General features: G+C 38.5%; 1 protein-coding gene across 1 annotated transcript in view; it reads left to right on the plus strand.

The window, feature by feature from the left end:
* The first annotated feature begins 95 nt into the window (after positions 1-95).
* Positions 96-26,064, plus strand: part of UGGT1 (UDP-glucose glycoprotein glucosyltransferase 1) — a 40,519-nt gene continuing 14,550 nt past the window's right edge. The window contains 24 exon segments of the mRNA XM_010153462.1: positions 96-220; positions 2,058-2,140; positions 2,679-2,809; positions 3,661-3,773; positions 4,906-5,080; positions 6,399-6,495; positions 7,906-7,984; positions 8,180-8,280; positions 9,154-9,253; positions 10,319-10,379; positions 13,385-13,476; positions 14,112-14,262; positions 14,531-14,650; positions 15,609-15,694; positions 16,138-16,273; positions 17,637-17,768; positions 18,131-18,295; positions 18,490-18,610; positions 19,347-19,445; positions 20,765-20,788; positions 21,314-21,408; positions 22,060-22,266; positions 22,894-23,025; positions 23,958-24,123. Coding sequence (XP_010151764.1) covers positions 96-220; positions 2,058-2,140; positions 2,679-2,809; positions 3,661-3,773; positions 4,906-5,080; positions 6,399-6,495; positions 7,906-7,984; positions 8,180-8,280; positions 9,154-9,253; positions 10,319-10,379; positions 13,385-13,476; positions 14,112-14,262; positions 14,531-14,650; positions 15,609-15,694; positions 16,138-16,273; positions 17,637-17,768; positions 18,131-18,295; positions 18,490-18,610; positions 19,347-19,445; positions 20,765-20,788; positions 21,314-21,408; positions 22,060-22,266; positions 22,894-23,025; positions 23,958-24,123 — 2,791 coding nt within the window.

Below are 26,064 nucleotides of genomic sequence, written 5' to 3' on the forward strand. Positions count from 1 at the left end.
GCCACACAGCTTGGTGTTGTCAAGCTCTTTTGTTTTATAAAAAGAGACAATTCAAAACTTTTTTTTCTTCATCTCTTCTAGGCTGCTTCTATAAAATGGGAATACTTATTGCAGTTATAGGAATCTGGTTCAGCTCTTCACTTGTAAAAGGAGATTCTAAGGCTGTGACAACATCTCTAACTACAAAGTGGTCTTCAACTCCTTTATTACTTGAAACAAGGTAAACCCATTGTGTTTTTTTCATTGACAAATCAAAATATGCTTAAAGGATAAAGTGATGTGTTGGCTTTTTCATTGGTTTTCTGGTGTCTTTGCAAACTCATTGGCAGTAATAACACTTTGGTGAACATGATCATTGCTGTGCTTGGGGAGATGGGATGAATACTTTCAAGGAGAGAGTAGTACTTTTTTGAATGGTGAATTCTTTCATTGTGCATTAGAACAAACATTAATAACAATGAATAATTCCATGGTAAGTATTTTTTGCCTTACGAAGTTTTACTCAAAGTACTGTCTGGAGAGGTTTAGCATGGTCTGGTAAGATTTCACAGTAAAAGATTTTTGACTTCAATGCTGACTGTAGGTTTTGATACACATCTGTTGCTTGCGTATGTTTAGATCAGTGAAGCTTGAGTTTAACCTTGTTCATGTGCGTTCTGCATTGATTATTTAAAGTCAACCACTTTGCTAAGAGTTGTGCAAGTCAGCCTGGGGTGATTTCTTCTATGGTATTAAAGACTTTTTTTTTAAAAAGACGCTATTTAAAAAGAAAGCAAAATGCTGTCTTTTCACTGCCAGTCTACTTAGCACTTTAGAGGTCCCCATCACTTCATTTTTCAGTATTCTACTTTGGAGATGTCTATGCAAAATAGGACTTTTAGATTTTTGTGTAAGAGTCTCTGTATTTAATTTTGTATTGCTTAAGGGTGTCACCACATGTGGAATTCTGCCCATGTTATCGCAGATTGGTTCGCATGAAAATAGTTGAGCATTCAGATGGGCATGGCTTTGGGCAATAGAACAGGTGTGACCTACTGAAATTGCTGCTCTGTAACCTTCTTTATAGAAGTTGAAGACTGAAAAAGCCATACAATGCAAAGCTCAGGTGTCAGTGCCAAGATTTAAATATAGTGCCAGGATTTAAATACCCTGACAATGCAAGACATTTGTTGGTGAAAAGCTCACCCTATAAGAGACAGGGAAATAGTAAGCAAGTAATCAAAATAATGTACCACAGGCTTGATACGTAACCTGACCGTTACATTCAAAGGCTTCGGCTAGACAGGATTGTTCATCTGGGGTGACCTGCAGAATGATGTAGCACTGCCGTGTAAAATCGTTCCTGCTGTTCCATTTACTTAGCTCAGCATGGCAATGCATTACACAGTTGTTCAAAGAGTGCTTACCACCTTGGGTCAGAACAGATTGAAATGAACACACGAGCTGTTGTGGCAGCTAGTGGGCTCCACATCAGTTGTAGCATCCTTGAGTGTATGAAGCATGTTACAACTTCAGTTGTGATAATGTATTTGTTGTTAGCAATGTTTAGAGAATTATGTACTATCTAACCTCAGATAACTACCTAATCATACGCTTAATATATGGGGAATTATGTCATCATGATTTGAAGCTGTGACTTCTCCTTTTGCTCATTTAAAAACAAACAAAAAAAACCCACCAAAGCTAGTAGTTCAAACAAACTACAGTTCTTACAGCAAAGTTAACAGAAATGTGTGTTTCTCATAAAAGATAGCTACCAAAGAAATGCATTAGGGAGAAGAGCTCCCAGGGTGCACACTGCTTTCTCTTAGTGGTCTTTGACAGATTAGTAGGTGCTTTACAAGCTTCTTTCATGTCCTGTGTGTTTGTTCTGGCCTGCAACTATTATTTGTTTGGTTTTTAGCTTTCCTGGTCTGCCTTTTTTCTAGAAGCATACAGCTTTCTGATATAGGTAAACTTATGATAGGAGCTAACTTTCTGTAAAGCGTTACAAAGTATTAGAACTGTAATTTGAGAGAAAATGCATAGACCTAGCTAACTCTTTTCTTCCTACTCAGTGAGTTTTTATCAGAAGAAGGTCAGGAGAAATTCTGGAATTTTGTTGAAGGTAGTGAAAATATTAAGACATCTGAACATGAGGGTAAGTTTTCTTCATCTTCTTTTTGATAATGACTGGTAGTTGACATGGTTGAAAAGTAAACCACAATATTTTGTCTTCCGTGTGGTAGTACTGTCAAAGTCACATGAGGGCTGATTTCAGTAATATTTATACTGCAAAGTGCTCAAGGGTTTTAGATATCTTTGACAAAAGCTGTAGCAGACGAGTGTCAAACATGTTTTGCCTGCCAGTTTCTCTTTAAACGTGAAGTATAAAATACTAGAAATGCTTTTTCTTTGTGTTTCTATTTCTCAACTGAAATTAAGTGGGAGCTCTTAACTGTTTGTCTCCTCTCTGAGCCTATTTTGCATCCTCAGGAATGTATATAACTGTAGTCTAATGGATCGCTCTCATCCATCTGTAGAACTGGCTGTAATGAAAATTGAGGAGGGAATGGTCATGTGCATATTTACAATTAATGTCATGGGCTTCTGTTAGTATAAATCACAGTTAGGATGAATGGCCCCTCTTCAATAGAATATGGTATAGAAAGATAACTTCTTGTACCTTGACTTTGCAGGGAGCGATTATTCTTCTTACCAGGAAATGCTGAATGTAGCCTGCCAGACACTGTCACCTTTGCAGCAGAATTTGTTGAAATTTTCCTTGTCTTTACGCTCTTATTCTGCAACAGTTCAAGCTTTTCAACAGGTTAGTACAGGATATCCTCCAATGATGTGTAGTGCGTTACAGGAAGGAGCGAGCTGCCTAAGGAGATGAATATTTGAGAGTATAAAACTCCTGAACTGATGAAGTGCTCCATGCACCGGAGCTGAAGAGCATATGTATATACTAATTTCGCTGAGTGCCGAATTTGAGTCCATCTGTCTAGAGTAGACTAAAGAATTGGGATTTCAACAGGTCTGCATATCTTTGATGTCTGCTGCACTAATAATTCTCTGAGGATTTTTATGAGGAAAATCCCTATGGCTGTAGGTACTTGTGATGCTGCTGCTGTTCCCGTTATTCGGTTGTATTTGCTCAAAGATCGCAATCCATGGATATAGCTGTAATCATTAGAACCCATAAGTGGAAGTTCATTGTACTCTCTGTTCTTTTTCAAACTAGGGGTATCATACAGTTCATTGCAAATTGTCTCACATTATAATTTGCTTTATTTAAGTAATAATAGAAGATATCTTCCTTTTTCTTCTGGAATAATTTTATCATTTGATGTTTAACACATACAGAGGTTTCTGATGTGTAATGCAAAAAAAACTCAACCAAAAACCTTACAATTGCAGGCCTCACTTTCTGTACCTGGAATTAATATTACAGTTAGTAGTAACAGACTGGAAAACTATTTATAGTAAGTTAAGACTCAACTCCCAATTTTGCAGTTTTTACCGAGCATTTAAATTATGTAGTAAACAGGGAAGAAGTATTTGTTTAGAATGTAGAAATCGAAGATGACCAATTGCTATAGAGCTATGGTGTTAGCATTTTCACTTCTTCTAAGGGGAAACATTGACAACTGCTTGATAACAAATATTTTAATACAGATAGCAACAGATGAACCTCCACCCAAGGGCTGTACCCTGTTTTTTGCTGTGCATGGGGAGAAGACATGTGAATTTGACTCTCTTGGAAACCTTTTACAGACAGCTTCAGAAAGGTATTTCCTTAATTTCCTATTATTTGATTAGCTCTTAAAATTTAACCTAGTTAGACTTCCTGCTGTGAAGAGATTGTAATAAACCAGTAGTTCTTCAGTGTTCATGTGTACTGTCCATTGCTTGCACAGAGTGGCAGTCTCTTACTTCATGTTAATCTGGATTTGAATGATTGTTTTCTTACCCATTGCACTTTGATATCCTGCTAGTAGGAGAAATGTGCACAGAAAACGTTGGAAACTGTTGAAGGACAGTAGGAATTCTCAGGAATATGTAAAGCCTTCAGTGTGTAGAATACTTCAGAATAGGAAGAGCTGGGCTGCATGTTGAAGAGATAGTTAATGTAACAGATTGTTTCATGAATGGCTTGAAGCATGCACAGTACTTTTTCCTTATATAATTCTGTCGTCATTAACAAAGGAAACTGTTAGCTATATTGTGATATAGCTCAAATTCAGATTTCTTTACAAGAACAAAACTCGATTGTAACTATAAAATATAGTAACTCTTTAGAAAAAAAAACCAAACAGAACCTTAAATTTCAGTTTGACTTCATAGTAATCTTGGTAGTTTCGTTTTTTGTAAGCAGAAAGGTGTTTAGTCGATGTGCGGACATATGGCATCTAAAGGTCACCTGCTATTCTTCTTACTCACTGGGAATATTTTAAATACTTCATTATATTTTAGACAAAATTAAAAGCGGAAATTGAAAATAGTCTTCTCATTCACTTTCTTGTTTGTGTACTAAGCCAAGGACAGAGTTCACTTGAATTTGAGTTCCTGGAACATTTGTTCTGTTAGCCTTCTATTTTTTAATACAGAATTTATGAATCACCATTGGTGGGAAAGAAAAGTTAATTAACAATGTAAGGGAAGTGGTTAATTTTTAAAATAAGGATCATATTTGATTCAAAATAGCACCTAGCTACTTGTTTCATATGTCCACTTTTAACAAAGCTTTATCAACATGCTTCAAGTGCCACCAACCTGGATAATACATGGGAGTAGCTTGACATATGTATTCGGTGAAGACGGGAACAGTGATTAAACATGAGAAAAAGAAATCCTGCATCTTGTGCTGCAGGAGGAAATGCTGTGAATCACAGCGTGTTCATCTTCAATGTTTACTCTTAGGCCAAAGCCATTTTTGTTCAAAGGGGACCACAAGTACCCAGTGTCAAACCCTGAAAGTCCTGTCGTCATACTTTATGCGGAGATTGGCTCAGAGGAGTTCTACAGATACCATAAGAGGCTTGTTTTAAAGGCTGAGGCAGGAGAAATCACTTATGTCCTCAGACACTACATTGCTGTGAGTATATTTGTGCATTGTATCGCAGGTGTTTGACACAGAAAGAGGATTGCCCTGGGTTCTAAAAAAGAATACTGGCCTAAGTTTGGTCCCTTTAAATTGACATTTGCATGATGTATTGCTGCATGGTATTTATTTGGAATACTCAAAGTTGATTTTTTTATTGCATGTAGCTGAGGAATACAGGATATTTTAAATCTCCTGATTGTTTAAATAAGAGGATCATTCGATTTTACAAATGCAGAGTTAAACTCCAAATTAATTACACAGTTCAGTCTAAAAAATGTTGCTCTACCTATATCAGATTAAATGAGATAGTCAGATTTTTCCACAGTGAGGCCACTTAGTACTTGGTATGGAAAGTAAGCATTAACCTTAAGGTATCACTTTCAAATCAAAGGCATTGTTTCTGTAGCAGTTTTATTACAGAACCACTTACAAGTCGTAGTGCAATTTGTCCTGGTTTCCATCCCCCTAAATTGCCCATAACCACGAGAGTAGTGTTTAAAACTACATTTCAAAAGCACGGATGAATTTGAGTTATTTGACTTTTTCTCAGAATGTTTATTAAGGTTGCTAAAACCTGCCGTGCTGCAGCTAGTAGCCAGGCTTGAATGCAAAAAAAAAAAGCATCAGCTGGTTCACTTCCAGTGACGTGCACTTTCAATGAAATAAAGTCATACATTGCATACACCGCTTTGCTTTTTAAAAGGAATTTGTTCATCAGTGTTGGGAGGAGGACTTATATTTAAAATTAGGCATATTATACAATGGATCTTGATACAGTGTGACTCCTCTATACTTGAAAATACTTTTACCAAGTGATCATGTTTGTTTCCCACTGAAGTCAGAACTACTTAGACATCTCTCTTGAGTCACTGATGTATTCATTTTTTAAAATTCTCTGTTGTAACTCTGTATTGAATGTTGCATTTTTGAACTTTACAGTTGAAGTTCCTTTCCCTTCTCCATCTGATTTGAAGACAGGAGTCTATCCTGCTCTGCTTGGCTTACATGCTGAATCCTGAAAACATTGTTTTGTGTTCCTCTTTACTTTGTGGTTGTCAGTGGGATTTTTTGGTTCACAGAGATATCTTTGCTTGCTGAACTTCAGAGTTTTGTTGAAATACAATAGGAAGTATAATTATTACAGTACATTTCTGCAGAATCACTCGTTGTGTTTGTTTCTCTCTTGTGCATTACCAGTTTTGTCTGAAAAGTGTACCAGCTTGAGATTTCTTGGCTTTGGGATGGCAGCTTTTCAGTTGTACATAAAAACGTGGCGTGGCAATATTGTACTGTTCACTTTTCCTTACAGAATCCCAGTAAAGAAAAAGTCTACCTTTCTGGCTATGGTGTGGAACTGGCAATTAAAAGTACAGAATATAAGGCCAAAGATGATACACAGGTGAAAGGTGAATTATTATTTTAAGTATTTTAATGTGAATATTGTAATTTTGCAAAGGTGATTTTATTTCTTTTTAGATGGATGACTGTTTTGTCTGAATTGCAGATATTCTTCCTTCAGCTCTGAAATCACTTCTCTTCCTCTCTCTTTTGGAATTATCTTCTTCATGAAATGTATCTTTGCAAAGGCATTTGTGTTCTGTAGTTGTGAAAGGCTGCTAACAATGGAGTCATGACTCTGGACTAGATCTTAGTAATGACACTAATAATAGAACTCATTTTTTACCAGATAACCAGATTCTCTGCAGATGTAAAGCAGTTCTTACCTTAATTTGCATTAGGTTAGCCATCCTCTGAGCAGAATGTGTTTCCTGTTCTTCGTTTCTGGGGGAAACAGAACTTAGAATTCTGAATAGTTTTTGCTTTTGCTGCTCTCTTCAGAGCACTGAGCTCTGTTTTGCAAACTCTCATGCACCTGCCAAAACTATTTTGTGAGGGTTATCTGTGTGTGTACTTGTCATTTACATGTGCACACACATATAAAACCACAGAATTTCCTGATTTTATCTTGGACTTAAGTAAAATATTTTTTTTTTAGCTAACAGTTTTAGAGCACAGAACTCAGATTTTTGAATTGGTTGCTTCAGGATTTTGCAGTTTTATCAGTTTCTAGATACAAATCTAAACTCTGACTCGGAATATTTTGCCACCATCTAGAGTATAGACACATAAAACCTTTGGTCTTTATTTGTAAAAATACTTAAAGTTTAGAAGAACTAACATACTAGAGGAAGTGATCGAATGGAAGATTTTTATTACTGTGTGAGAATTTCCATTAATTTGTCATCAAAAAGTCATGCAAAAGTCCTGGTATTGCTTGTAGAACAGGATGATGGAGGCCTTTTTCTCTTCAGGCTTGTGGGGGGGAAATAATTCTGGGGAAGATTTGTTATTTGTAAACTTGAGAAGTTTTATACCAATCAGTAATCTAAACGCAGTCATGTAAAATGTTTTACAAAATGGGCAAACTGTGCTTGCCTTGCTACAAGCTGCAAACAGCTCACACCTATAGTAAGCTGCACGTTAGAGGTATATGGTTCTCAGCCAGCTCCTGCCCAATTCTGTGCAGGGTGTGACTGTGCAGTCTTCTGTTCATGCCTGTGCTGTTCTGGCCTGTCCAGAAGCACTCATCCGAAGGGACAAGACCTTGAGTTACACTCGAGCATGGAACACCTAGATTGGAGCTGGCTTGTGTCCAGCTGGTTAGGAGACCCTGTGAGTCGTTTGCAAAGATTTCTTTATGATGTTTAAGCTCAGAATAGGACTTTACTTGGATACAGTTTTTTATCAAGTATTTTGGGGCTAAAATCAGGGTTATGAACAGCTTGGTAAAAGCGGTGTTTTCTGTGTGTTTATAGGCACAGATGTGAATGCTACAGTAATAGATGAAAATGATCCTATTGATGAAGTGCAAGGATTTCTGTTTGGAAAACTAAGGTAAAACTCAGTTGTAAGTTGTTGGTCTTTGTCATATCAAAAAACTTGATGCAGTAATGCTGATCTTTTGCCTTGTTACTACTTTTTAACTGAGTTATCTGTATGTGTTAGCAGCACACTTCTTCATATGTTAGCTTCTTTGAAGACTTGCTTATAGGAAACCACACAAGTTTTTTGACTCTCATACCCTTTCAGGCAGTTGTATCCTGACTTGACAGAAGAGCTGAAAGAGCTTCGGAAACACCTCGTGGAAAGTACCAATGAAATGGCACCTTTGAAAGTATGGCAGTTACAAGGTAATCTGTGTGAAGGCTTGCAGCATTGTACTGCAGAAACTTAACGGGAACATAACTTCTCGTGTCCGACATGGATGAGGTACCTAGTGGCTGTGTACAGTTGAGAGAGTTTGATTGTAAATTCCTGCATTAGAAAATACTGGATTTTCAAAGCGCCTTTGTAGAGTCTTGTTGAAACAGCTTTTAGAAAAATTGTTTCATAGGACTTGTGAAGGTTTGCTTTCTATATTGTGAGGTGCAGAAAGCCACTTGCTCTTAAACTGACTATTTGTGTGATCTGCTGAATGCAGAAAAACAAAGGAAATGTAGTTTCTTTCCATGATCACATTCTTGGTGTGATTTCTCACCAAGCTGGGATTTCTCAAGGTTTACAGGAAACTGTATTTCAAAAGCACCTGCAGGCAACTCTGACCCGTTTCCCTGGCAATCATCTGTAGAGGCCTGTGGAACGGCTTTTCATCCTCTGAAAAAAGAGAGTAATTCAAAATGCTGAACATACTTTGCAGCCACAGAGAACCTACTTATATCCAACAGGTGGCTTTTATATTTCTAGCTTGTGAAACAACTCCCCAGACGCCTTCTGAAGGGCAGATCCTCCCACCTCAGCCAAAATAAGTGGTGATGGTCTGGCCTCATTGAAGTGACCTGTAGGCAGGATAAATTGGTTCATTTTGAAAGGGTTACTTACTTCACGGCAACAAATACAAGTGGAATACAAGGAAGAAGATTAAAAAAATCTGTTTAAAAGCAGAGATAGAAAATAAATTTTCATAGGTAACAAATAAGCCAAAAAGCTGAAAGCTCAAGTTGAGATGACTCTGCATTGGCTTGTTTCCAGTTTAGAGTTCTTGACCCTTATTTTTTCACTTCTAGATTTAAGTTTTCAAACTGCTGCTCGTGTTTTGACTGCTCCCCCTGTGGATGCTTTGATGGTCATGAAAGATCTCAGTCAGAACTTTCCTACGAAGGCCAGGTAACTTTAATTACGAGTTCTAGGCACTTTTCTTACTGTCTTTGTCCTGAGCAGAACCTGAGACAGGCAGCGTTGGTTGGGTTAATGTCCGAGCTTCCATTTAGCTGGAAGCAAACACCAGGGAATGGTCCTGCAGAGAATTCTTCAGCCTGTGGTTACAAAGAGGATCTTGCAATGTTTTTCTTGGATGGCATTTGATGTGGACTGGTGGAAAACTTGATGGAATTACCTGTGCTATTGTGTTGTGAAATGCTTCTGAACCTTTTGCATTAAGTCCTCAAGAATTTATTGCATAGGTATTCTGTTTTGCGGCTTTATCTGTTTACTGGATCCTACTCTTCTGGGATCCACTTTGGCAAACAGCCAGTCAGTCTCACGTCAGAGACTGATGCCCAGTTCCACTGTTCTTTGTACTTTGTCAATGACTTCTTGAGCATATTCAAATTAATTTCAGGAGACTCATAATCTGGCCTGCACAACACATCTATACAAATAGATTTTTGATAGATCCCATGGCCTGGGTTGTGAAAGTATTAAAGGAGCTCCTCCTTGTTGAGTAGGTGGAGATACACTTGAGAGTAAAGAGCACATGAATTCTGGTCTTATTTCCCACTAACTGATATTAAGATGGTGCTATTTATGGCTTCCTAAGGTATTGCACTCTCACTGAGTTTTTAGTTAAATGTGTGAGCTGTACTTGCCATTTGCTAGGTGCGATGTAAGGAAAGGAATGGGAACCCACAGTGAGGACTGAAATCCCATTTTCTGTTGCCAGCTTCCACCTCTACCTTTTTTGGCAGCTGTTCACTTTTACTGTGGTTAATGTGAAATTAGACACTGAGAGTTGGCATTTGGTTAACGTTTTATGTTCTGTTAAATTATATAGTATAAGAAAAAATAGTGCATCCTACTGTATAATGGTTCCAAAAAAGTGCAAGTGCTTCTGATTGCAGCTCTTTATATGAGGAGACTAAATATATCTATATATAAGGTACAAAAAGTAGATATTGAATCTATCCATTAGATAAAAACATCATGCCATGAATCATCTGTTTATTTCCATAGAGCCATAACAAAAACAGTTGTTTCTTCGGAACTCAGAGCAGAAATTGAAGAGAACCAAAAGGTAATGCTTCCATAAAGTAACATAGTGTTTTTGCACTTAGGTGCTAATGAAAATTCAAGTTTTGAAAATAATGATTCTATTAAAAGTTTACATTTTGCTCAGAAATAGTGACCTCGTATTTTCACACACCACTTTATCTTAGTATGCATCCGGGAACTAAAGAAGTGGTGCATTTTCAAACATGGATTAGGAACGTAATTTAGCTTGTTTGCTCAAATATGAAAATATTGGTCAGGAATTCTTTGAGATCACTGAGTTGGGGAATGATGATACAGGATTTTGTTCAGAGCTGTGCCTACAATGGTTTTTCACAGTAGTCAAGTTGTTCACAGTAGTTATTTGGCAAGCACTTGTTAATGTATACGAAAGTGAACGTCTGTTTGCTCTCTGAACTCAGAATCTGTTAAGTGTATTTCTTGTTCTTTATAAAAATAATTTGAAATACAATTAAAAGTACTACATAGTGAACCCTGGTGGAAAACAGTTATTTAGAGAAAACATACAGTGTAGGTAGAGGTAGGATTTCCATGCAGGCTGTCTCCATCTGATCTACAGGACAGGGCTGTGCCATATCAGTCTTCACTTAGTTTCCAAGTTACATGCCTGTAGTGATGGCTTGCCAGCTCAGGTTGTATAGAGGTGGGTGGTATGCTTCTTCTAGGACTGTGCCTGCCGCGTGGCCTTCTTTGTCTCTGACCTAGTTCTCATCTGAGTGCTCTAGCATGTGTGTGAAGTCTGAATGTCATAGTGCTCCTTGTCCTGGGTGATAGCTAAAAGGAGGCTGACCTCAAGTTACTGGGTTTAGGTTTTGATTGTATTCTGAACTTCCCAAAAGCAACTAGATATTAAAAGTGTGATTTGAATCTAATAACTTTAGTGGAAGTTATTAGATTCAAAGTGTAGTTATGTTTTTAGATTATCTTTTAAAATGTCTGACCTGGATGGAACATAGCTTGTTAGAAAGCCATTGGCATCTTATTACAGTTTTAAGAATGTAGAAGAAATTTAGTTCTTATTACTCAATTTGAGATGGTGCTTAAATATCTGAATTCATCAGTGTTTACAAGGAAGTTGCAGGATAAACTCGAAACCTTCTGTCATGGCTTAGAATGATTCATACTACATGGAGGAAACAGTTCCAGTTTTGAAACTAGTAAAGGAATAAAATTTAGGAGCTATCCAAGTCAGTCTACATGCGCTTTGAAACAGAATCATGGAAAACCCAGGTTGTGAGTGACCTCTGGAGGTCATTGAGTAGTCTGTGGTGTCTGCAGGAAAAGGTCTCGACAGCTCTGTTGTGTACTTGGCATCAGCAAAGCACTGAAAAAACCAACAGCCACTTGGGAACTTTGTACAGGCTTTTGTACAGTCAAAATACACCTGATAGTGCAGTCTGGATAGAGTGCAGGACAGAAGTTTAAGATAGCAATTAAAAATAAAACCCAAAGCCAAGAGCAGCTTTTGTTATAGGAGCTACACTGATCTATTCATTCTTGCTTGGGATTAACAGGAAAAGTACGAAGTATGTTAAGTACACACTTATGTTTTTGTTTAAAATCTAATCAATGGTGTTTTTGACTAGTCAAGTAGTAAATGCAAAGTTACCTGAAATCTACTGACAAGTCCCCTGAGATTCCTGTTCTGAAAGAGAAATCCCTTGTTGTTCAATAGCGATAAAATCAGAAAAGAAGGGATGCGGTTTGACACTGTCGTCCGGTGTGGTTCTGGAAGGGACAAAGTATAGAATGTAAGTGCAAGCTAAAGCTACCTGGGGGCTTTTCTGTTACCTGTTAGATCAGACTGGTCCACAGGTAAACCCATGATTTTGTGGATTCATTTTTTTTCAAAGTATGTCTAGGCTACTAGATCCAGGTCTGCTAGATCTAACCCTGCCCTGTCCAGCTGTTCTTTGCATGACGCAGTTTGTGTGGATATCATTTGACAGTGACGTTCACTGCTATTAGTAAGTTATTGTTTACTATGTAATTATCCACAAAACGATACAATTTAACACTGCATGTAGTCAGCTCTTCTCTGGGAGCTTCTTTATTTAACAAAATATATAACTTCTTCCTGATTAGATGCTGCTTTGCTGTTCTTGGTACTTCACATGGTACTTGGTTATTCCTCTGTTTGCTTTGCTCACATTTTTCATTATATTAGTGCTTTTAAATATCCACATGCTATGTTTCTCCAGTGTTCATCATGCCTCTTAATAGAATTTTGTATCTGGTGCTGCAGAACAGAAATGACACTTCTTTCTTCCAATACCTCTTAAGTTTTTAAACAGAATCTTTCATGCTAGAGTTGGAGAATTTGCTTGTGGACTGTGTTTTATTCACCTCTCCTGACTCAAAATCATTCTCTGTGATGGTGCCTCAGTTCAGGGGCAAGTATCCATTCAAATGGGGTACTGCTTAGGGGTAGTTGGAAGAAATTCCAAAATATTGATGAGACTGACTCCATTTGTGTGCTGTCTGATTTGGAATACAAGGAATACAAGGGCAGCCCATCTGTGTTTCATCAATGACTTGTCCACTAGGTCAGGACTTAACTGGCACCTTAAACACTGTAGTTAGTTCCACTACTGAGTGCCACGCAATATCCAGCAGTTTTAAGACTGTTCTGCCCAAAAATGCGTGTCAAAGAGCTAAGACAGGTAGCTGGATGCCATTTGTCCATCTACTTTGTGGGCTTTCACCTAAAAAACCATGATACTCTCTCAAGCATTTCTAGTTATAACTTGAGTATATTTAAGAAGTCTAGTCAGGGACTTTGCACTGCGCTCCTGAATCATGTAGAAACAAACAGAACCTGTGTGTATGCACTAAATAGCTTCAGTTGTTTTTAGCTCTGGTGTGGATGTGTGCACAAAGGCAAAGACTGTAGTTGAGAAGCCATGTAATGCAATAAGGGAGAGAAAATGTACAATTTTGACATATTAAAGTGTCTAGTAGTTTGTTTTGTGCAGGTTGTTCCTCTAATGGCTTTCTACTTCCTTTCAGTATTTCAAAGGAACATTAGGATTACAACCAGGAGATTCTGCCCTGTTCATCAACGGACTACTTATTGATTTAGACACTCAGGACATATTTAGGTAGGAGTGTTTTCTTTTGCAGAAGAATTGTATCCTGCTTAGGAGCTTGCATCCTGCTTATGCGTAGATAATAAAGTAATTTAGACAGTTTTGAATCTTCTTCACAAAGTCTATACCTAGACTAGGTTTAATTGTTAAGTACTGGAAAAAGCAAATCATGGTTTCTTCTCTCATGCCAAGTGCACTTCTAACAAAAAGCTGATGTAAAAACTGCAATACCCTTGAGTATTGGACTGGGAAGCCACCTTTGTACTATTCTTTTGAAGTGTGCTATGAGTAGCAGATTTTGGTCTCCAAAACTGTCAACGTACAGATTTTATTCTGAAGATGGTAGATGCTCAAAGAATAAACCACTGTAACGTTTTAATTTGAAAACCACCCTATATCTTTGTCAAGATCTGTTTCAATAATGTGGAACCGAAATTACAAATGTATGTCATGCTTTAGTTACCTTGATTTAATGCAGTTTTTCCTAAAAATATAATGTAATCGAATACGTTTAAGTTATCTCAGGTTTCTTAGTATAGTTAGAAGTAGGTGATACATAAGAAGTAATGCACAAACATGGCAGACTTGTTTATACCTTTCATTTGCTGTGTCTGTAAAAGTCACCAACATTTTTTCTTTTCCTTCAGCTTGATTGACGTGCTGCGCAATGAAGCCCGCGTTATGGAGGGCCTGCACAGCTTAGGAATTGAGGGTCCTTCCTTGCACAACGTTCTGAAGCTGAACATCCAGCCATCAGATTCTGACTATGCTGTAGACATCAGAAGCCCTGCTATTTCAGTGCGTATGGTTTTATAGATGTACCTTATTTGCCATTGGGCAGTGCATTCTTAGGCTGTCGGGAGCTTTGGTCCCTAGTTTGCAATCAGCTCTGAAGCTGCAGTGGAGAATAAAAGAAAAGTAAGGTTACAAGTATAGCTAGCTCTTTTTAAAAAGAGTAGCTTTTTATCATACAGTTCTCAATATAGTGTCAGATTTTAAAATATTTTACAGTCTCAGACTCGAGCAGGAGGACTGTCAATCATTTAATGCCTTTATTTTTATTTAGTGGATCAACAACCTTGAAGTTGACAGTCAATATAATTCCTGGCCTTCCAACTTGCAAGAACTGCTGCGTCCCACATTTCCCGGCGTCATCAGACAAATTAGAAAAAACTTCCATAATTTTGTAAGTAGTAATCTGACTAGAAATAGAACGTGCTTTTGGTTTTTTTTTTTCCAAACGTGGGGATATTAGTTTTTGCAACTCATCTGCATATGTGCTGGACTCACTGTCACTTAAATAGCTTGAGATAGGATGGTTTTCTAGAAGGTTTTGTTCTATTAAGTTGTGGAAGAGATTGAGATTCCTGAGCATGATTCTCTGGTGTCTATTAGATGCCACAGATTGCTTCATCAATGGTAAAAATTATCAACTGACAAGTAAGAATTTGGTGCATTTCAACTTTGTCATAATAACCAAAGTTGGTTAATGAAGTCCCTCAAATTTGTACCTTCTTCACAGGGTTAAGACCGATTTGGGTTGTTTCAGTTAGAAAGCATACTGGCACCAAGACTTCAAAAAATGATCACCAGTCCTTAGCTTAATCCTGGGTGTCCTTTTAGTCTCCAGGTAAACTAGTTCAATCTAATCAGGAGTTTGTAAATTCTGTGCTGTAACTCTTGTCACATGGCAGAGTGGCCCTATAGGAAAAAGGCTTCCTCTGATTAGGGGCAAATATGAACTTGAACCACCTCAAGCTGCAGGAGCATTAATGCATTCGATTTTTTCTCTGGAGTTCAGTACTTCTAACACTGAAATTATTAAATGAAAAGGCACCTCATAAACACTGGGTGGATTGTGTACATATGGGGACAGAAGCCTAGGAGCTAGGGGATACTGAGGTAAAGATAAAGTCCGTAAGAAGTCTGGGGTCTTCTGGTTAAAGGAGTGGGTTAGGCAGGGTATTTTACACAATGGACTTAAAGACTTCATAAGAAACTGTTATCTAGTGGGCCTCACCTCCCTGGCAGTGTATAAAGTAGGACTGATGATAATTCTGCAGTGAGACGTGAATGAAGCTCTCTAATCAAAAACCTTGACTTCTTAAGGGAATAGCAACTTTCCACTTGTAATTTGTATGCAGGTGCTGATTGTAGATCCCACTCACGAGACCACAGCAGAATTACTGAATGTGGCAGAGATGTTCTTCAGCAACCACATCCCACTGAGGTAACTGCCATGTTTTAAGGGGAATTTTTTTACATCAGTTTTAGTTTTGGTACTTTTGCAATTGTAAAATTCTCATTGCTAGGACACTGTAGAAATGCTACATTTCTACAAGGTTGGGAAGGGCATTTACTAAATGCTGTTTCTTATTGAAAAAGTTTTGAATATAAGTTTTGCTACTAGCAAAACAGAGTTTGGTTTCTTTAACAGTCCAAAAGATCTTAAAAGCAAGTCCTTTGGATGAAAGAGAGATGAAAAGCAACATTCTGATGGACTCAGCATTAGAGATTATATTGTAAGTGTGATTCCTGGCCACTCAGCTCAAAATCTTACCAGTCTATTCTGGAAGAAGTCTTTGTCCAAGATGATGATCGTAGCTGACAGTTGTATGAAGAGTTATTTGTTAGTATAACAGATTAATGACCTGGGGATTTCTTTGGTTGCAGGATTGGACTAGTCTTTGTGGTTAATGACTCAGAGGATGTTGATGGACTTCAGGATCCTGGTGTTGCCCTCCTTAGGGCATACAATTATGTGGCACAAGAAATGGACAATAATTATGCTTTCCAGACTGTCATGTCTGTAAGTACGCATTTAAAAGGAAAATGAATGTTTTACTGTTTTCCATGTATGTAAGACTCTGTTAATGTGCTCATATGTAGATAATGGAAGAAGTTTTTCTTCGGCTTGGTGAGTACTCAGAACATCTCCAAATATTAATACCACACAATACATGTTTCTTTGTAAAGTGCTTCTGCCCCGGCTTTAGCAGGTGAGACGAGATGTGACACTTCACACTTTTGCATGTTTTTCTGATTCTACCTTTGCTCATTCTGCCAATGAGTTCTAAACACCCATGTCCTTTCAATATTGTCATTTGTTTTGAACAGCTCCTGCTGCATGCTTTTGCTGCGCCAAAGGATAATACAGGCGCTAGTAAATGCATCTGCACTCATGGTTTGACGCTGTTATACAAATCTACAAGCCGGGGCATACTGTAGCATTAAACTGCTGGTGCTTTTACTTTTTTTTTTTTTTTTTTGGGTATGTATTTATAAGTGGAAATAAAGTCTTGTGCCTTTAAGAGGGAAACAGTTACGTACATTGCACATGAGGTCTGTTTTACTGTTTATAAACATGTCGAGTTCTGAAGGGAAGGGTAGTTCTTCAGATATGCTTTACTTGTGTCTTTTTTCTCCTAAGCTCTACTTTTTTCCAAAAAATACCTTTTGTAATTGAAGATGCAAGTTATTATTTAAAGAAATACATGATATTTACCTCCTTTCACAAAGATGGAAGGGCCACAAAGATGATCCAAGGACTTGGAAGCCTGCTGTGTGAGGAAAGGCTGTGAGAACTGTAGTTGTCCAGCCTTGAGAAAAGAAGGCTTAGGGGAGACCTTGCCACCCTGTTCCAATATTTAAAGGGTGACTACAAAGACGATGGAGACTCCCTTTTTACAGGGAGTCACAGGGAAAAGATGAGGGGTAATGGGTGCAAGTTGCTCCTGGGGAGATTCTGATTGGACACAACAGGAAAGTTTTTCACAATGAGAACAATCAGCCATTGGAATAATCTCCCCAGGGAAGTGGTGGATTCCTCAAGATTGGATGCTTAAGATTCAGCTGGACAGGGTGCTGGACCATGTTGTCTAGACCATGCTTTTGCCAAGAAAGGTTGGACCATATGATCCTTAAGGTCACTTCCGACCTGAGATTCCATGATTCCAATCTCACTGGAATAACTATGAGGTAAAGCAACATAACTAAGGACTACAAGTGCTTAGGACCTGGTATTGCAGCTAATGAATCTGAAAACACATTTTGTAATTTGGCTGTTAATGCCTTATAATTACTGGAATGCAGGTGACAGGTCAACTCACCTTTGGTAAGGAGAGACGCTTTACAGTTGCAGCTGTAAACGTGTATGTGTCCCCTCCTTTCAGATATACAACAAAGTGAAAACAGGAGACCAGCTGAAAGTGGAGCATGTGGTTAGTGTTCTTGAGAAACAGTATCCCTACGTGGAAGTCAGCAGCATTCTGGGAATTGATTCTGCCTATGATCAAAACAGAAAAGTAAGAATTCATGAAATAGAGCATTTTTCCCTTTATTTGCTTGTTGCACGTTTTTTGCTATTACCAGACAGTGCTCATTAAAATTAATTCATTTACAGTATGAACTTAATGGAGTATTTTGCACTTCTGTATTATGAAGTAACCTTTTTTGCTTTGAAACTCTGAAAGACAAGGACGCCTTCTGCATGTAAGATACAAAACATGCCATGTGCACTGCATAAAATTAGTATTCTCTCTATCATATAAAAGCTGGAAGGACATTTTAGCCTGTTGAGAACAGACTTGTGTGGGTATTGCATGGAAACATGAACCCTTGTGATAATGGGCTAACGTGGTAAACCTGCTTCTTTCCCTGTAATTAGGCAGCGAGAGGTTACTATGAGCAAACAGGTGTAGGTCCTCTCCCTGTTGTGCTGTTCAATGGAATGCCTTTTCAAAAAGATCAGCTGGATCCTGATGACCTAGAAACTGTGACAATGCACAAAATCCTGGAAACCACAAGCATCTTCCAGCGAGCCGTGTACCTGGTAGGTGCTGAGTTCAGCTGTGACTTCAGAGGGAAGTAAGATTTGGAAAAACTGACTCAAAAGTCCCTGAATGTGTAATACACAAGATAGCTTAATGTGCATAATTTCTTGGTTTGCTTTTTTGTTGTTGTTTTTAAGTTCTCTAAGACAAATATACATATGAAATAACAAATATTACTTCTTTCTTCTTTCAGGGTGAACTATCTAATGACCAAGATGTAGTTGAGTATATCATGAACCAGCCTAATGTTGTTCCAAGAATTAACTCAAGAATCTTAATGTCTGACAGAGAGTACCTAGATCTGACAGGAATAAGTAAGGATGCTTTTAATTGCATTAACCTGAAGTATCTGAGTCCAAGACATTTGCTGTCCCAACGGAAAGCTCTAGCGGCAAAGTATTAACAGGACCCTGAGTGATGTTCTAGCCCTGGTGCTGGGGGAGACCTTATGTACAATAACATTTATGTCTACAGGTTTTTCAGAACAGGAATTTGGTTTGATTTTATACAAACCTTTAGAGGAATATGACTCATGAAGTTGAAAAATTAGCAATATGTTAGCAACAGCCAAGAGCAGGCATATAATGTATAAAGAAACAGCTTGTTCCCTGTATCTAACCTTTTGAGCACAGATTGACAGTCGTCTCTGGAATTACTTAAGATTTGCTGTGCCATGTATTTTAGAACTTTTCATGGCTAAGTGTATTAACACCCAATGCAGTGACTGCTGTAATTGACAGTATTGGAAAAACTACCTTTTTTGACTTTTAGACGTGTATTGTTTACATAAATTAACTTCAACTAAGTGAGACGTGAACAATTTCTTCAACTGATTTCTGCATGCCAAATATGCAATGTAATTATTAACATAATTTAGGAGACAACAGAAATATATTCCTCATTGTATATTAACAGTGGAAATGAGACATAAAAAGGAGTATCAGGAGGAACAAAATGGGATGTGTTCTTAATGTTCTGGTAATAGTGATTCTTCTTTCATTTTACATGGAATAGTTTGCCTTGACATCTCACACTTTTTCTGTTTCTCAGATAATTTTTACGTGGATGACTTTGCTCGATTTACTACGTTGGAATCCAAAGATAAGACAGCTGCTGTCGCCAACAGCATGACCTACTTAACAAAGAAAGGTAACATCTGCAGTGGATTATGGCCCCCTCACTGAGCCTTGTTCAGGCCTGTGGGTAATGGCGCAATCTAAGTGTGAAAAAGAAAGGTTTTTTGATAAGGCATGTCATCTGCATGGAACAAGAATGTTCCTGTCGCTCTTTAAACCCAGCCTTCACAGAATAAAGAAGTCCCAGCCAATCTGCTTTTGCTGTATTGCAAATGACCACCAGAAATGCAGCAGTGTCAGCTCTGATCCTGCAGTGACGCTGGCTAGAGGAATACAAAAGGTGTTCTAGTGCTCTCTCTCACAATTCAAAGTTACTAAGGGTTACATGGAGTCAGAAGACAATTTTTATTGCCCATGGTAGATGACAACATCTAACATGGTCTGTGCCAGTTTTTTTGCACCAGTGCTGGTACTGCTTTTCCAATGATGGTATGGTTTTCTTACAGTTAGTGTTAAATGCAGCTGTACCTTCTTGTTGTAAGGAATGAATTTTAGACATAATACAAAGCTTTATGAGGCCTTTCCTATATCCATTTCAGTTAGGAATCATACATAAGCTGCTGCCACTTGAACCAATTCCTCTTGTTCTGTCTGTCGCCTTTCCTAGGCTCTCACAAGTTTCCCCAGCACCATCTTCAGCCACTGCCATGTGCATGCACTGCCCTAAATGTTCCCATTGCTCCTTCTGTCTCGTGTTTGCCCTTGGTTCATGTTCAGTCACTTAGATCTGAACAAGTTTCTTCCTACTCTACAAAGGGAAAGCTATTAAACCTACACCTCCGCACACTCGTTTGAAAGTGTGCGTTAATTTGCAGTCCCATGGCTTGCCAGTTTTGGGTCTCTGTCCCTTCTGTCACTGAAGGTATTTAATAACCAGTGTCTGATTACAGTAATGCTGTAGCACATTCATTTTCTAGGATCATAAGTAAGTTATACATATTGCTGGCTGAGCAAGAGTACTGAAATAGCACTGTCATGCTAATTTTTAAAGAGGGAAGCTAACAGAAAAGGTTAACTTCCAAGTCGTAATGGCATGGTAGTTCTTGCAAATGGTCTTCAGAATGATGCCTTCATGGTATGGTATGAAACTGGTAATATGTAGGAGAGTTAGTGCTGAATAAAGTTAGTGAAAATAAAGCATCCATCTATTTGACGGGAAGAAAAAGTTAAACCTTACTCTAATAAAATTGTCACAAACATGTTGCACTTGAACTTTTTAATTATTCAATTATGCCCAGTAGAGTGCTGCAGCTTCTTGATACACATTGGGGTTACTATGAAATTATTAATGTCTCTCTCCTTTCCTCCCTCTCCTTTCTGCTTTTTGACCAGGAATGTCTTCCAAGGAGATCTATGGTAACTCATGCTTTAGCATTTCATATGTTATTCTGGGAATTTTCTGGTTCCTTTCTAACACCGGCTTTAGAACCAGCAGAAATGAAGAAAGCTGTTTAAATGCATGTTGGCTTCAGCACTTTTTTCTGTATACAGAACTGATTTTATGAACTAACCGCTTCAGTACGAAGAAGTGGTATGTCTGTTCCCTAGTTGGCATCTGTTATAGGTTCCTTTATAATTTCTAAAATAAAAAGGTAGCAAACAAGCAATATCCAGCTTAGAAACAGTGATGCATGTGCATTTTATGAATGAGGTAAATGAAACCTAATATAATAGCAATATAATTATTTCTGTCTTGCCAGACTTCATAGCTTCGCTTCATCCTTATCTTCCATATGTAATTTTACTTTTTTTGAAACCTTTGCTTGTGCATCATGCTTCTCCTCCAAATGAGGAGGCTTATCCTAAGCTTTCCTCCCCTTCACCCTCAAATTTCTCCCACTCTTTTTTTATTCTTTTTTTTTTTTTTTTTGTTAATTGCAGATGATTCTTTCGTTAGACCTGTTACATTTTGGATTGTTGGTGATTTTGATAAACCTTCAGGGAGGCAATTGTTGTATGATGCAATTAAACATCAGGTAGGTCATGTTTTCATCTGAACAGCTTAGCAGTGCTAATAAAGCCGTAGATGGAAGCTTGAAAAACACAGGTTGTGCTGCTGCTTGTTGTATGACCTGGAGAGATTGGTTCTCCCTGCAAGGTCTCTAATTTCCAGCCTCATCTTATTTGTAGGGACTTGGAACATTGCTGACTGCCTTGTACTGGGACACAGTCCCCTCCTGGCACTATGCTAATACAATAATCCCGTAGTTCTAAATGGAAGTTGTCTGTGTTGTGGTTTGGAGATGAACATGAGCATTGCTCTCTGCTCGGTCTCATTTGTTCCAGGAAGATAACTATCGTGAAAATAGATGGCTTACCCCTAAATCACTATTTCGCCAGACCTCAGAGTGCTGGCCGTGGTCCTATATCTTTTGTGTAGCACAGTATTCTCTAGAAGATTCCTGTCACAGTGGTGCCTATACATAAACTAAATACTTGATGTTAAATTAGTTCATTTACCCTTTTTACCTTGTGCTGTTACTTATCTAATTTGGAGTCTGGTTTTCTGGTTAAGAAATACAAAGCTTTTGCTATAATTAATTTTAATAGGCTTATGCTTTTATTCTTACTCATTTAAAAAACCCTGAAAGCTGAAACTTTCCTAATGCATGTTTCATTAAACACAGAAATCCAGCAATAATGTTCGAATTAGCATGATTAATAATCCTAGTGAAGATCCAAACAGCCAGAACACACTTGTCGCTAAAGCCATATGGGCAGCTCTACAGACACAAACGTCAAATAATGCCAAGAACTTCATCACCAAAATGGCAAAAGAAGAAATTGCCAAGGCACTAGAGGCAGGAGCCGACATTCTGGAATTTGCTGTTGGGGTAAGCATGTTTGTTGGTATTTGCAATGGTAGGGTACTTCCACTTGTTCTCCTAATGATTTTTGCAATGTAGTATGTTCGTATGCAATAGGTACAGTAACTCTGCAGAACAACACTGTTGGTTTTGGTGTTTCACTCTGAAAGGTCAACTTACCTAATTATAACAGTCCCTCTAAAAATAAAGTAAATCTTCATACACACCAAAGCTCCATAACTTTGAAAAGTCAAAAGGAATTCAGATTCAGGGACCTACTTCAGTGACTCAGGTGTTTCTTGGGAGAGTTAAGCCAAAACTGTAATCTCTTTTAAAAGCTGAGAAAAAATTACGCTTGTAGTTCTCAAAGTAGGTTAAAGAAAGTTAGGCAAGAATCATTTAAGAACAGAAACATGGAACAACTCGTCTAAGTAATTACTGAAGCTGTAGCTCTTCACCTCATAATTTGTGATAATGTTTGAAGGTGACAGGCAAGAACTAGGTTTAAGACCACAGAGAGAAGGGACCTGGGGATAAATTTTAGCAAGATATAGCTATGTTCTTGAATGGAAACAAAAAAGGTGCATTTAAAAAAAAAATGTGCAGGGGTGTACTTTTCTTCCCATTTCAATGTCATGTATTCTTTCCTTTCAGGGTATGGATATCAGTATTTTCAAAGAAGCCTTTGAATCTCCCAAGGTGGATTTTCTTCTGTCCCATGCTATATATTGCAGAGACGTTCTAAAGCTGAAGAAGGGGCAGAGGGCTGTGATCAGCAACGGAAGGGTGAGATCAGTCGGCAGACAGTAAAAGAGTTATAGCAGACTTTGGGCAGCAGAGTCTACGGATCAGACTCAGTCTCAGCCTTCTTTAGGTCTCAGCAGGCTTTAGGGTTGCTTCCTATTTGATTTATTGAGACCTGCAGTGACCTTTTCTGTGTACCGTGTGCAGTTAGTTGTTGGGGTCGTGTACAAATTCAGGTCTCTCACCAACAGGGTTGCTTTCATGTTGGCAGTGAATTGAGTCCAGGGGCAGAAAGGGATGATAAATTTGCCTGTGCTGCTTCAGTTCATTGGGCAAAATGCTGCTGTATCTGGCCCTCACCAAGGTGCTTCGGTCTCTTCGACCAGCTCTTTTTACAACAGCCACTCAGACTAGGCAAATGATGTTACAACAGGAGTATTTCATTGCACATAATGAAACCCAGCTGTGTACAGCATTCAGTTTTCTTTCGTCATCTGCTTGCCAGTTAGGGGAAAAAAGCAAGTTCCAGTAGCTGTATACTTTATTGGGTTAAAATGTCAAGAAATGAGTTGCAGTATTCTATCTCTGTCATTAGCAAAATAGCTAATGAGTCTAAGTAGCTTTTAGGCTTCTGAAGGCTAGAGGAGTGAGATTTGCTGGAGTTTTGCTGTACTACTGGAATTGGCCTGGCATTCCACTGCCCTTTCAAGATGTAGCACTGCATGTGGAACTTACTGTGCCTGATTTTTGCAAACCAAGCACTCGCTGAAAATTTTAAGCATTTATTTTATGCTTTAGTCAGGGACTCTTGGCTCTGAATAGCTAGAATTCGCTCTTAAACTCTGCTGCCATTGACTTTAACATAAACCTAAACAGTTGATCCTGAGACTGGGCTGGAGTATTTATTTAATACACCTTTGAATTTTGTTTTACTGTAGCCTAACATCATAATGCTGATCCCGCTTTCTTTGTAGATCATTGGCCCATTAGAGGATGGCGAGATGTTCAATCAGGATGATTTCCATCTCCTCGAGAACATCATACTAAAGACATCAGGACAGAAAATCAAAGCTCAGATTCAGCAGCTGGGTTTTGAAGAAGATCTGTAAGTAAATGTGAAGAGGCTTATAACAAAAGTGGTGGTACCCTTGATAACGTGACTTTCCACAGCCTGGAGAAAGCTTTATCGAGTGCACTGTGAAGAGGTGCTATAAACAAATGTGCACGTTGTTCGTATGGTCAGGCTTAGCTGCTCAGAGGGGCAAGTGAGGAAGGAAAGTGACTTCTTTGCAGTTCACAGTCTGCTGGAGGTACGGAGCTGTAACTGAATGCCCCAGACTGAGGAGGCAGCACTGAGAGTACGGGCACCCCTACTATGGTCCTGTGCTCAGAGTTTATCTCTTGATTTGTTATTTGTGCCTAGAAGCAACCTGCCATGGCCAGTCCGTTACCTGGTAACGGAAGTTGGATGAGTTGTGTTGGCTGGAGCCTCACTGACGAGTAGCAAGAAACTGGGAAAGAGCCCAAGTGTAAGAATTTACTATGTAACAGTTCGAGTGAACATGAAGCAGTAAATGTATTGGTACTGACTGCGATCTGGTCCCTGGATCACAGCATCCGGGGCAGCAACAGCCTGCTGTGTAATCTGAGGAGTTCAGGAAGTGGTTTCTTGGACTGGGGGTTGGGAAGGGATAGTAGAGTGGACTGAAAAAATAAAGACTGAGGGTGGTGATGCATTCTACAGGGGCTGGCTAAATTCACTGCTGTGCTGAGCTGGACGATGTTTCACTCAAGGTTTAGCTGACTCTGGTTGGTGACAGCTGTACCAACAGACGAAGTGTGTTTGCTGCTGTGGCAGGGGTCACAAAGTGCTGTAAATTGCTGCACAGTTATTCTTGAAAATGCTTTCTGCACCAATTACCTTTCTGCTCCTGTAAATGGAAGAGAAGCCTAACTTTTTATTAAGGCCTTCAGAGTTCTTGTGGGTTTTTCCCCCAGCTAAATCCCAACTGACAGACTGTTTTAAACCACTTACCTCCATATGTCAGGGTTTCATAACTCATATGGAGGATTACTACAATATTGATTCATTTTCTTCCCTTCTTTCTGCTTTTGAGACACCAGAGTATGCTTTCTGAAGGTGTTTGCAGTTCAGCTAAGTGCTGCTTGGCCTATCAATACAAAAATCATTTTAGTGATATATTTCACGGTTAGTACTACAGAATCATGTAAACTGCTTTTAACTTTTTAAAAAGAAACAATAGGAGAAGAGGTAGAGGTAAGAAAATGAAAATCATAGTTCTAGGTAATCATTGCAGAAAGCATAGTGGTGAGCTAATCAAGTCATCGTCAGGGTCAAAAGAACTGAAGTCCATAGGTGTGCATTTGCATTGGAGCTCAAAGCTAGGAAGATAGTTTCTCTCCTATTTAGCATTATGTTTTTCCCTGATGCTGCTTGACTGTTAAAGGCTGGTCAAGTTAAGAATGGAGTCTTTTGTGCAGAAATTTTGTGTGATTCTCAATCCTAGGAGGACAGGTTTTAACAGCATCCATTGCTGTGTTGGGAATTAAAAGACAAATAAGGGTGATAGGGTGGAGGGCACAGTTTGAACTGTTTGGACAGAGCAGTGTTTTTTTGGTTTGAATGCTGCCAAAGTTTTTCGAAAGCTTTTGAAATTATCTGCTGCATTGGAAAACACTGTAGCTCTTGGCAGACTAGTGGTTTTGGTATGTACAATTTAAACAGCTGTCACTATAAATCTGTGAGACTTACTTAATTCAGGAGAAGCTAGACCTTTATTGCTTCTTGGCAAAGTTCTGATGTACTAATCAATTTTCATTGAACTTTCAAAAGGTTTTACATTTTCAAGATGAAATATATTCTTAGAATACTAGACTGAAAATTATGGGAATAACAAAAAGGAAGAAGTTGTCAGAAGTAATTCTGTTTTAATGATAGGACCTGTGTCTCTCCAACGTTTCTCCACACACAGGACTGCAGTGTAAAATGGGAAGACGGCTGTGGGACAAGGGTTTGGTCTGAATTGCTTACAGGTCTGCGAGCGGTTGGTGAAGTGCAGG

This window comes from Eurypyga helias, unplaced genomic scaffold (genome assembly GCF_000690775.1).
Source record: "Eurypyga helias isolate BGI_N326 unplaced genomic scaffold, ASM69077v1 scaffold6816, whole genome shotgun sequence".
NCBI classification, from domain to species: domain Eukaryota; kingdom Metazoa; phylum Chordata; class Aves; order Eurypygiformes; family Eurypygidae; genus Eurypyga; species Eurypyga helias.